The 12,183-nt window shown below is 40.3% G+C and overlaps 1 protein-coding gene across 9 annotated transcripts in view; it reads left to right on the top strand.

The window, feature by feature from the left end:
• The first annotated feature begins 1,662 nt into the window (after positions 1-1,662).
• LOC124124850 overlaps positions 1,663-12,183 on the top strand; it is a 112,595-nt gene continuing 102,074 nt past the window's right edge. For all 9 annotated transcript variants that reach the window (XM_048385529.1, XM_048385532.1, XM_048385534.1 and 6 more), the window contains exons 1-2: positions 1,663-1,726; positions 6,034-6,123. In XM_048385529.1, the coding sequence (XP_048241486.1) occupies positions 6,048-6,123 (76 nt within the window). In that variant the 5' untranslated portion in view covers positions 1,663-1,726; positions 6,034-6,047. The remainder of the gene's footprint in view (positions 1,727-6,033; positions 6,124-12,183) is intronic.

Below are 12,183 nucleotides of genomic sequence, written 5' to 3' on the forward strand. Positions count from 1 at the left end.
ACACGTCACGCTGTCAATACAGTAGGTATCTCTCACGAATGAGTTGAGTATATTCTCAGAAATGAACTGAGAGGTTTCAGCACGCTGGGTTCCAAGGCTTCAGACTATTGATCAAAAAGGGTCCAGATTTGCGTCGTTTTGACTCTGTCCAGAGATCTGTGACCATGGATGTGTCTTGGGTTCATCGCTGTCTGTCAGAGACTTAACATCAGTCAAAGAGAAGCCCCTGAAATCATCTCCTCAGCCGAAGAAACCAAAGTCTGTTCCATCATCCATCAACTGACAATGTGATGCCTCAGTTATCTGGGAGTCCAATAAAATCCTGTTGGTGGACGACCTCCCGAATGGCCAGATCATTAAGGCCAGGTTTACGTTAATCTGTTTCAACAACTGCTTCACAATATCAAGGCTAAACTTCGTAAAAAACTTCGTGGACAATGCAGATGTGCACATGTCTGTTGTCGCCATGACTGCTATACATGTCTATGGCTTTCAACACATTGGACATCCTCCGTATTCACAGATTTGGCACCGTCAGATATTCACGTCTTCGCACTTCGCAAGAACTGTCTGTTGAGCATAATGCAACTGACGAGGAGGATCCGAGGCTGTGGAGGACCACATCACCGCCAGCAGGGGGTGTCCAGGCACTCCAGCATCGTTTGAAGAAGTGAGGTGAGGTGAAATGGGGTTTAATGTCGCGTCCAAGATTATTACACTTAATTACACTCATATAGCGTGTGTGTGTGTGGCTGCTTGTACTAATCCGGACTGATGCCGATTTATTATGCTAGCTCACTGAGATACCATGCCACAGTTTAACATGAATACCTCACTCAGACACAGTGTACTGACTCCGAGCCGACCAGTCCTTGTTTTAGCCCATTAATGCCAAGCGCCAGACAGGGTAACATCAAGTACCATCTTTTAACGTCTTTTGGTATGACGCGGAAGAAGTGTGTGAACTTCCGAGGGATTATGTTGAAAAGGAATTACCAACCAGCTTCATCAATGCAGTCCATCATAATCAGACTCCTCGTGACACGTTTCATGTTTGCCTGATATACCATTTCCTGATTCTCGCTTGTTTATGTCTCGTCTATTTAAGTTATTCTGGAGTTGAACAATTATACAGTATTTATTCATGGTTTCTTTCCAGGGAAAATATAATGGTTTTTGTACACGAAAGTGATCAGTATTTTTTGAATTGCAAATTGTCTGGAAATGTGTCAATGACTCAGCTATGCGAGAGTGCACCCTGGAAATAGCACAAACAGAATTTATGCACTTGTCAGAAGTGTTAATTGAATACAGTACCTCACGGAAGTGGCCACATGTAAGAATGGGATTCTCCACACCTTGATACTCCACAGTCTCTAGGCCAATAACAACTCGTGCAGTCGTTCCACCACACTGAGTCAGGGGGAACAAAACATCCCCGTGGATTGAGGGCCGTGCTTTGTCAGAGTGGTAGAACGTGGCGCAAGGTAACATTCACACCATAATAAAATCTCAATCAGACCATTGACGGCTCTGTGTAGCAAAGCCTTCCCACGATCTGGAGGCCAATAGTTGGACAGTTATATCATGCAGTTTGTCAATACAATACCTCGGAGTTGTGATCAATAAAAAGGACTAACTTTATGTACTACAAATGTACGCCATTTTAGGAGTTAGTTGCTACCAATTAGTCGTTGAGTATAGTCACTGCGCTTGACGTAGCAGGGTAAGTGTGTACACGCGCGTGCATGTCACGAGCTCTAGTCATGATTTCTTTAAGTATGATTTTTTACAAATTATTTATAATAATCTATCAAATTATATGTTTTGCTTGTTACGTCACTGCTAAACTGTTAATGCTCTTAAGGATATACCTTATTGTGGTCTGAACTTAAATGAAACACCGGATAAAATTTTCTTATTTAGTTTACAAATTCAGTTTAGCCTCTACTCGTTTCGACTTGACAACATGGCTTTCCGTGTTGCCAAGGTTTCAGTATAATGTATGGTATGACATTATGAAACTTGACCTAATTCTTGGCTCCATGTAAGGCCTGTTTGTGTTTAACAGTGTACTTACACTTAGAAACAATATTGTTACACTTTGGAACATTATATATATACTTAGAAACAATGTACTTGTAGATAAATACAATATGTTTGTACTTATTGAATCCATTTTAAGATGGATGAAATGTACCTGTGCTTAGAAACAACATAGTGAGACGAGACATGGACGATATAGGTTGTATCAGCCCCGTATGGTGAGTGATGGACGAGGGCACTGAATGGCTGTGGGTCAATGTGTTCGACATTGCGCAGTACGACCTGACAAACACAACCGTGGAAAGTCGGTCTTTTCAACAACTTTTAGTAGGATCGCTCTAGGTTTATATTATGTTACTCATCAGGCTATATTCAGAAAAGCGGCGATTCTCTTTAATAAATGTAGAATACAAAACGAGCTCCCGTGTAATACTAATTTTATGAAACGAGTGAATAGTTGTGGTATCTGACGTGCGAAAGCGAGTCAGATATCACAACTATTCACGAGTTTCATAAAATTGGTTTTACACGGGAGCGAGTTCAGTATTTTATTTATTACTTGTCATTTATAACGTTTTTAGAATTTTACTGTTGAGTATGAACAGGCTGACACCTACACGTTCCACGGCATACTCCAATTGAGTTTAACAGAATAATACTTCAAACACGTAGTTAAAATATGAGTTTAATACCATACAACGGTCCACCTTTAGAATTCAGGTGTCCGTTCCACAAAATTATCGTAGGGCTAAGACTATCGCAACTCACATACTTTAACTTAGACCTAACGACTGTCGTTGCGCTACAATACGATCGCCTTGTGGAGCGGGCCTTGCACCTCAAAGTTTACAATCACGTCACAATACCCGACGACGTACACACTCGATGACCCTAGCAACATTGTTGCTAGGCTGACGTCACATGGCATTGTTTCGCCGAAGGATCTTGCAACAAAATTCCACAAATTACGTCATCGGGTATTGTGACGTGATTGTCAACTTTGAGGTGCAAGGCCCCGTTCCACAAGGTGATCGTACTCTAGCGCAACGACAGTCGTTAGTCTAAGTTAAATTATGTTAGTTGTTATAGCCTTAGCACTACAATAATTTTTGGGACGAACGCCTGAATTCTAAAGGTGGACCATTGTATGATATTAAATTCATACGTTTTAACTTTTGACGTGTTTGAAGTATTGTTATGTTAAACTCAATTGAATTATGCCATGGATCGTGTAGGTGTCAGCCTATTTACACTTAACAGTATAATTCTAAAATCATTATAAATGACAAGTAATAAATAAAATACTAAAGTCGCTCTCGTATAAAACCAGTTATATGAAACTCGTGAATAGTTGTGGTATCTGACTCGCTTCTGCTCGTCAAATACCAGAACTATTCACTCGTTTCATAAAGTTGGTATTACACGGGAGCTCGTATAGAATTCTATATGAATGATATCGTTCCTCTTTATGTCAGTGTTACTGTATCGTTCCGCTTTAAGTACACAGTTAATGATTTGTATTTCACTTTTCGTGAACACCTGGTGTCATCACCGATAGTTCATTCATATAACTTCCACAGCTATTTGTCCTTTACGCCAAATGAAATCTGTTTCGGCAGAAAGTCTAGGCTGATTATACACCGTCAATGATTTCGTTTCTGCTTAAACAATCCCGGTAAACGATTTGGCTTCTAATCAAGTACACAGATAATGATTTGGTTTCTCTATGAAATACCGGTAAATGATTTGGTTTCTCATTAAGTACACAGATAATGATTTGCTTTCTCTATAAAAACCTGGTAAATGGTTTGGTTTCTCATTAAGTACATGGATAATTATTTGCTTTCTCTATAAAAACCTGGTAAACGGTTTGGTTTCTCATTAAGTACACAGATGATGATTTGCTTTCTCTATAAAAACCCGGTAAACGGTTTGGTTTCTCATTAAGTACATGCATAACTATTTGCTTTCTCTACAAAAATCTGGTAAATGATTTGGTTTCTCATAAGGTACACAGATGATGATTTGCTTTCTCTATAAAAACACGGTAAACGGTTTGGTTTCTCATTAAGTACATGGATAATTATTTGCTTTCTCTATAAAAATCTGGTAAATGATTTGATTTCTCATTAAGTACACAGATAATGATTTGCTTTCTCTATAAAAATCTGGTAAATGGTTTGGTTTCTCATTAAGTACACAGATGATGATTTGCTGTCTCTATAAAAACCCGGTAAATAGTTTGGTTTCTCATTAAGTTTAAAGATAATGATTCGGTTTCTTAGTAAGTACAAAGATAATCATTCGGTTTCTGATTAAGTACATGGATAATGACTCGGCTCCTGTCAAGTACAACAGGAATAGAAACGGTTTTGGGATGCCTAAATGATGTTGTCCATATTTTTACAGCTATGAGTCAAACTTTAATTCAGCTGTAATAGTATGTCATTAGCAACATACGAAATAATTATCTCGCCGTAAATAGTTCATTGCACTGATTAACAAAAAGAAACAACAACCCAAAACACAAAAAACACAACAGGTCTTAAGTTTGTTTCTTTTACCTGTGTCTGTCATGTACCTGTGTCTGTCTTGTACCTGTGTCTGTCTTGTACCTGTGTCTGTCTTGTACCTGTGTCTTGTACTGGTGTCTGTCATGTACCTGTGTCTGTCTTGTACCTGTGTCTGTCTTGTACCTGTGTCTGTCATGTACCTGTGTCTTGTACCTGTGTCTTGTACTGGTGTCTGTCTTGTACCTGTGTCTGTCTTGTACCTGTGTCTGTCATGTACCTGTGTCTTGTACCTGTCTCTTGTACTGGTGTCTGTCATGTACCTGTGTCTGTCATGTACCTGTGTCTGTCTTGTACCTTTGTCTTGTACCTGTGTCTTGTAACTGTGTCTTGTACCTGTGTCTGTCATGTACCTGTGTCTGTCATGTACCTGTGTCTGTCATGTACCTTTGTCTTGTACCTGTGTCTGTCTTGTACCTGTGTCTTGTACCTGTGTCTTGTAACTGTGTCTTGTACCTGTGTCTGTCTTGTACCTGTGTCTGTCTTGTACCTGTGTCTGTCTTGTACCTGTGTCTTGTAACTGTGTCTTGTACCTGTGTCTTGTACCTGTGTCTGTCTTGTACCTGTGTCTGTCTTGTATCTGTGTCTTGTACCTGTGTCTGTCTTGTACCTGTGTCTTGTAACTGTGTCTTGTACTGGTGTCTGTCATGTACCTGTGTCTGTCATGTACCTGTGTCTGTCTTGTACCTGTGTCTGTCTTGTACCTTTGTCTTGTACCTGTGTCTTGTAACTGTGTCTTGTACCTGTGTCTGTCATGTACCTGTGTCTGTCATGTACCTGTGTCTGTCATGTACCTTTGTCTTGTACCTGTGTCTTGTAACTGTGTCTGTCTTGTACCTGTGTCTGCCTTGTACCTGTGGCTTGTAACTGTGTCTTGTACCTGTGTCTGTCTTGTACCTGTGTCTGTCATGTACCTGTGTCTTGTACCTGTGTCTGTCTTGTACCTGTGTCTTGTACCTGTGTCTTGTACCTGAGTCTTGTACCTGTGTCTGTCTTGTACCTGTGTCTGTCTTGTACCTGTGTCTTGTACCTGTGTCTGTCTTGTACCTGTGTCTTGTAACTGTGTCTTGTACTGGTGTCTGTCATGTACCTGTGTCTGTCATGTACCTGTGTCTGTCTTGTACCTGTGTCTGTCTTGTACCTGTGTCTTGTAACTGTGTCTTGTACTGGTGTCTGTCTTGTACCTGTGTCTGTCTTGTACCTGTGTCTGTCTTGTATCTGTGCCATGTACCTGTGTCTTGTACCTGTGTCTGTGTTGTACCTGTGTGTTGTACCTGTGTCTGTCTTGTACTTGTGTGTTGTACCTGGTTCTTGTGCCTGTGCCTGTGTTGTACCTGTGCCTGTGTTGTACCTGTGTGTTGTACCTGTGTGTTGTACCTGTGTCTTGTACCTGTGTCTTGTTCCTCTGTCTCCCCAGGATCTGCCTGCAGGATGTTACTATACCTGGCGCTGGCCACCCTAGCGTGGTATCCCGGTGCCCAGGGCAACCTGACTGCCCTAGACAGAGGTGAGTGCTCGGCATTAGGGGGTCCAACAAGGACTGGTAGGTCCGGAGTCTCTATGCTGGTTATACAGTTTACATGCTACATCCATGTTGTTTATAACAGTATACATGCTACATCCATGTTGTTTATAACATTATATGTGCTACACCCCTCTTGTTTATAACAGTATATATACTACATCCATGTTGTTTATAACAGTATATATACTACATCCATGTTGTTTATAACAGTATATATGCTACATCCATGTTGTTTATAACAGTTTACATGCTACATCCATGTTGTTTATAACAGTATACATGCTACATCCATAACATTATATGTGCTACACCCATCTTGTTTATAACAGTCTATAAGCTAAACACCAGTTGGTTATAATTGCGTATTTGCTACACCCCTGTTGGTTATATTGGTGTATATGCTAAATCCCTCTTGTTTATAACAGTATATATATTACGCATAGTTGGTTATAACAGTATACATGCTACATCCCTCTTGTTTATAACAGTATATGTGCTTCATGCCTCTTGTTTATAACAGTATTTATGCTACACCCCTTTTGGTTATAACAGTATATATGCTACACCCCTGTTGGTTATAACAGTAAATGTGCCAGACCGCTGTTGGTTATAACAGTATATATGCTACACCCCTGTTGGTTATAACAGTATATGTGCCACACCCCTGTTGGTTATAACAGTATATATGCTACACCACTGTTGGTTATAACAGTATATGTGCTACACCCCTGTTGGTTATAACAGTATATGTGCCACACCCCTGTTGGTTATAACAGTATATGTGCCACACACCTGTTGGTTATAAAGGTATATATGCTACACCCCTGTTGGTTATAACAGTATATGTGCTACACCTCTGTTGGTTATGACAGTATATATGCTACACCCCTGTTGGTTATGACAATATATATGCTACACCCCTGTTGGTTATGACAGTATATATGCTACACCCCTGTTAGTTATAACAGTATATGTGCCACACCCCTGTTGGTTATAACATCATACATGCTGCACCCCTGTTGGTTATAACAGTATATATGCTACACCCCTCTTGGTTATAACAGTATATATGCTACACCCCTCTTGGTTATAACAGTATATATGCTACACCCCTGTTGGTTATAATGGCGTATATGCTACACCACTGTTGGTTATAACAGTATATATGCTACACCCCTGTTGGTTATAACAGTTTATGTGCTACACCCATGATGGTTATGACAGTATATATGCTACACCCCTGTTGGTTATAACAGTATATATGCTACACCCTCTTGGTTATAATGGCGTATATGCTACACCACTGTTGGTTATAACAGTATATATGTTACACCCCTGTTGGTTATAACAGTATATGTGCTACACCCCTGATGGTTATAACAGTATATGTGCCACACCCATGTTGGTTATAACAGTATATTTGCTACACCCCTGTTGGTTATAACATTATATATGCTACACCCCTGTTGGTTATAACAGTATATAAGCTACACCACTTTTGGTTATAACAGTATATATGCTACACCCCTGTTGGTTATAACAGTATATATGGTACACCCCTGTTAGTTATAATGGCGTATATGCTACACCACTGTTGGTTATAACAGTATATATGCTACACCCCTTTTGGTTATAACAGTATATATGCTACACCCCTGTTGGTTATAACAGTATATGTGCCAGACCGCTGTTGGTTATAACAGTATATATGCTACACCCCAGTTGGTTATAACAGTATATGTGTTAAACCCCTGTTGGTTATAACAGTATATATGCTACACCCCTTTTGGTTATAACAGTATATATGCTACACCCCTGTTGGTTATAACAGTATATGTGCTACACCCCTGATGGTTATAACAGTACATGTGCCACACCCATGTTGGTTATAACAGTATATTTGCTACAACCCTGTTGGTTATAACATTATATATGTTACACCCCTGTTGGCTATAACAGTATATATGCTACACCACTTTTGGTTATAACAGTATATATGCTACACCCCTGTTGGTTATAACAGTATATATGCTACACCCCTGTTAGTTATAATGGCGTATATGCTACACCACTGTTGGTTATAACAGTATATATGCTACACCCCTTTTGGTTATAACAGTATATATGCTACACACCTGTTGGTTATAACAGTATATGTGCCAGACCGCTGTTGGTTATAACAGTATATATGCTACACCCCTGTTGGTTATAACAGTATATGTGTTAAACCCCTGTTGGGTATAACAGTATATATGCTGCACCCCTTTTGGTTATAACAGTATATATGCTACACCCCTGTTGGTTATAACAGTATATGTGCTACACCCCTGTTGGTTATAACAGTATATATGCTACACCCCTGTTGGTTATAACAGTATATGTGCTACACCCCTGTTGGTTATAACAGTATATATGCTACATCCCTGTTGGTTATAACAATATATGTGCTACACCCCTGTTGGTTATAACAGTATATGTGTTAAACCCCTGTTGGTTATAACAGTATATATGCTACACCCCTTTTGGTTATAACAGTATATATGCTACACCCCTGTTGGTTATAACAGTATATGTGCTACACCCCTGTTGGTTATAACAGTATATATGCTACACCCCTGTTGGTTATAACAGTATATGTGCTACACCCCTGTTGGTTATAACAGTATATGTGCTACATCCCTGTTGGTTATAACAATATATGTGCTAAAACCCCTGTTGGTTATAACAGTATATATGCTACACCCCTGTTGGTTATAATGGTGTATATCCTACAACCCTGTTTGTTATAACAGTATATATGCTTCACCCCTGTTGGTTATAATGGTGTATATGCTACACCCCTGTTAGTTATAACAGTATATATAACCGACAAGGGTTTCCTATTTCACTAGGTTGTCCAGCTACGCTGAATGAGCGGAATAACGTTTTGTTCTATGAAATAATTATGGGGTCATGCCGTTATTGAAACTGTTCTCAGAGGATAAACCAAGCTCCAGTGACTCCAGAAGCTGACTGTAGGGGGCGTTGCGACAGACGCTGGTTGGATAAGTCTTGCAGGTGGATGCTGTCACGTGACACATTGTGCCTTGTCGACTGGTATTATTTTGTGTCGTTCTGACGGAAGTTATGTGAAGTGGTGACGGGGGAAAGGGCGTGTTCGTCATCTCGTCAAGGGCAGGTGTATGAGAGTATAAGGGCAACTGGTCTCCTTGAGTATTGCCCAGTGGAGACATCGTCAACATCAGGAAAAATTACCCCCGCTCAGACTCGCAACAGACTCAAAGTAGATGTTGGAGTATCAGAGTATACAGGAGTATGTAGGCTATCATGAGTTGTGCTTCACGGTAACAGAGTATACAAGTGTATGTAGACTATCATGGGTAGTGCTTCACGGTAACAGTGTATACAGGTGTATGTAGGCTATCATGAGTAGTGCTTCACGGTAACAGTGTATACAGGTGTATGTAGACTATCATGGGTAGTGCTTCACGGTAACAGTGTATACAGGAGTATGTAGACTATCATGGGTAGTGCTTCACGGTAACAGTGTATACAGGTGTATGTAGACTATCATGGGTAGTGCTTCACGGTAACAGTGTATACAGGTGTATGTAGGCTATCATGAGTAGTGCTTCACGGTAACAGTGTATACAGGTGTATGTAGGCTATCATGAGTAGTGCTTCACGGTATCCGTGTATACAGGTGTATGTAGATTATCATGAGTAGTGCTTCACGGTAACAGTGTATACAGGTGTATGTAGGCTATCATGAGTAGTGCTTCGCGGTATCAGTGTATACAGGTGTATGTAGGCTATCATGAGTAGTGCTTCACGGTAACAGTGTATACATGTGTATGTAGGCTATCATGAGTAGTGCTTCTAGGTAACAGTGTATACAGGTGTATGTAGATTATCATGAGTTGTGCTTCACGGTAACAGTGTATGCATGTGTATGTAGGCTATCATGAGTAGTGCTTCACGGTATCAGTGTATACAGGTGTATGTAGATTATCATGAGTAGTGCTTCACGGTAACAGTGTAAACAGGTGTATGTAGGCTATCATGAGTAGTGCTTCACGGTAACAGTGTATACAGGTGTATGTAGGCTATCATGAGTTGTGCTTCACGGTAACAGTGTATACAGGTGTATGTAGATTATCATGAGTTGTGCTTCACGGTAACAGTGTATGCATGTGTATGTAGGCTATCATGAGTAGTGCTTCACGGTATCAGTGTATACAGGTGTATGTAGATTATCATGAGTTGTGATTCACGGTAACAGTGTATACAGGTGTATGTAGGCTATAATGAGTAGTGCTTCACGGTAACAGTGTATACAGGTGTATGTAAGCTATCATGAGTAGTGTTTCACGGTATCAGTGTATACAGGTGTATGTAGGCTATCATGAGTAGTGCTTCACGGTAACAGTGTATACAGGTGTATGTAGGCTATCATGAGTAGTGCTTCACGGTAACAGTGTATACAGGTGTATGTAGATTATCATGAGTTGTGCTTCACGGTAACAGTGTATGCATGTGTATGTAGGCTATCATGAGTAGTGCTTCACGGTAACAGTGTATACAGGTGTATGTAGATTATCATGAGTTGTGCTTCACGGTAACAGTGTATGCAGGTGTATGTAGGCTATCATGAGTAGTGCTTCACGGTATCCGTGTATACAGGTGTATGTAGATTATCATGAGTAGTGCTTCACGGTAACAGTGTATACAGGTGTATGTAGGCTATCATGAGTAGTGCTTCGCGGTATCAGTGTATACAGGTGTATGTAGGCTATCATGAGTAGTGCTTCACGGTAACAGTGTATACATGTGTATGTAGGCTATCATGAGTAGTGCTTCACGGTAACAGTGTATACAGGTGTATGTAGATTATCATGAGTTGTGCTTCACGGTAACAGTGTATGCATGTGTATGTAGGCTATCATGAGTAGTGCTTCACGGTATCAGTGTATACAGGTGTATGTAGATTATCATGAGTAGTGCTTCACGGTAACAGTGTATACAGGTGTATGTAGGCTATCATGAGTAGTGCTTCACGGTAACAGTGTATACAGGTGTATGTAGGCTATCATGAGTAGTGCTTCACGGTAACAGTGTATACAGGTGTATGTAGATTATCATGAGTTGTGATTCACGGTAACAGTGTATGCATGTGTATGTAGGCTATCATGAGTAGTGCTTCTCGGTAACAGTGTATACAGGTGTATGTAGATTATCATGAGTTGTGCTTCACGGTAACAGTGTATGCATGTGTATGTAGGCTATCATGAGTAGTGCTTCACGGTATCAGTGTATACAGGTGTATGTAGATTATCATGAGTAGTGCTTCACGGTAACAGTGTAAACAGGTGTATGTAGGCTATCATGAGTAGTGCTTCACGGTAACAGTGTATACAGGTGTATGTAGGCTATCATGAGTTGTGCTTCACGGTAACAGTGTATACAGGTGTATGTAGATTATCATGAGTTGTGCTTCACGGTAACAGTGTATGCATGTGTATGTAGGCTATCATGAGTAGTGCTTCACGGTATCAGTGTATACAGGTGTATGTAGATTATCATGAGTTGTGATTCACGGTAACAGTGTATACAGGTGTATGTAGGCTATAATGAGTAGTGCTTCACGGTAACAGTGTATACAGGTGTATGTAAGCTATCATGAGTAGTGTTTCACGGTATCAGTGTATACAGGTGTATGTAGATTATCATGAGTAGTGCTTCACGGTAACAGTGTATACAGGTGTTTGTAGGCTATCATGAGTAGTGCTTCACGGTAACAGTGTATACAGGTGTATGTAGATTATCATGAGTTGTGATTCACGGTAACAGTGTATGCATGTGTATGTAGGCTATCATGAGTAGTGCTTCACGGTAACAGTGTATACAGGTGTATGTAGATTATCATGAGTTGTGTTTCACGGTAACAGTGTATGCAGGTGTATGTAGGCTATCATGAGTAGTGCTTCACGGTATCCGTGTATACAGGTGTATGTAGATTATCATGAGTAGTGCTTCACGGTA

The sequence above is a fragment of the Haliotis rufescens genome, unplaced genomic scaffold (genome assembly GCF_023055435.1).
Source record: "Haliotis rufescens isolate VD_foot unplaced genomic scaffold, xgHalRufe1.0.p SCAF_6, whole genome shotgun sequence".
NCBI lineage: Eukaryota > Metazoa > Mollusca > Gastropoda > Lepetellida > Haliotidae > Haliotis > Haliotis rufescens.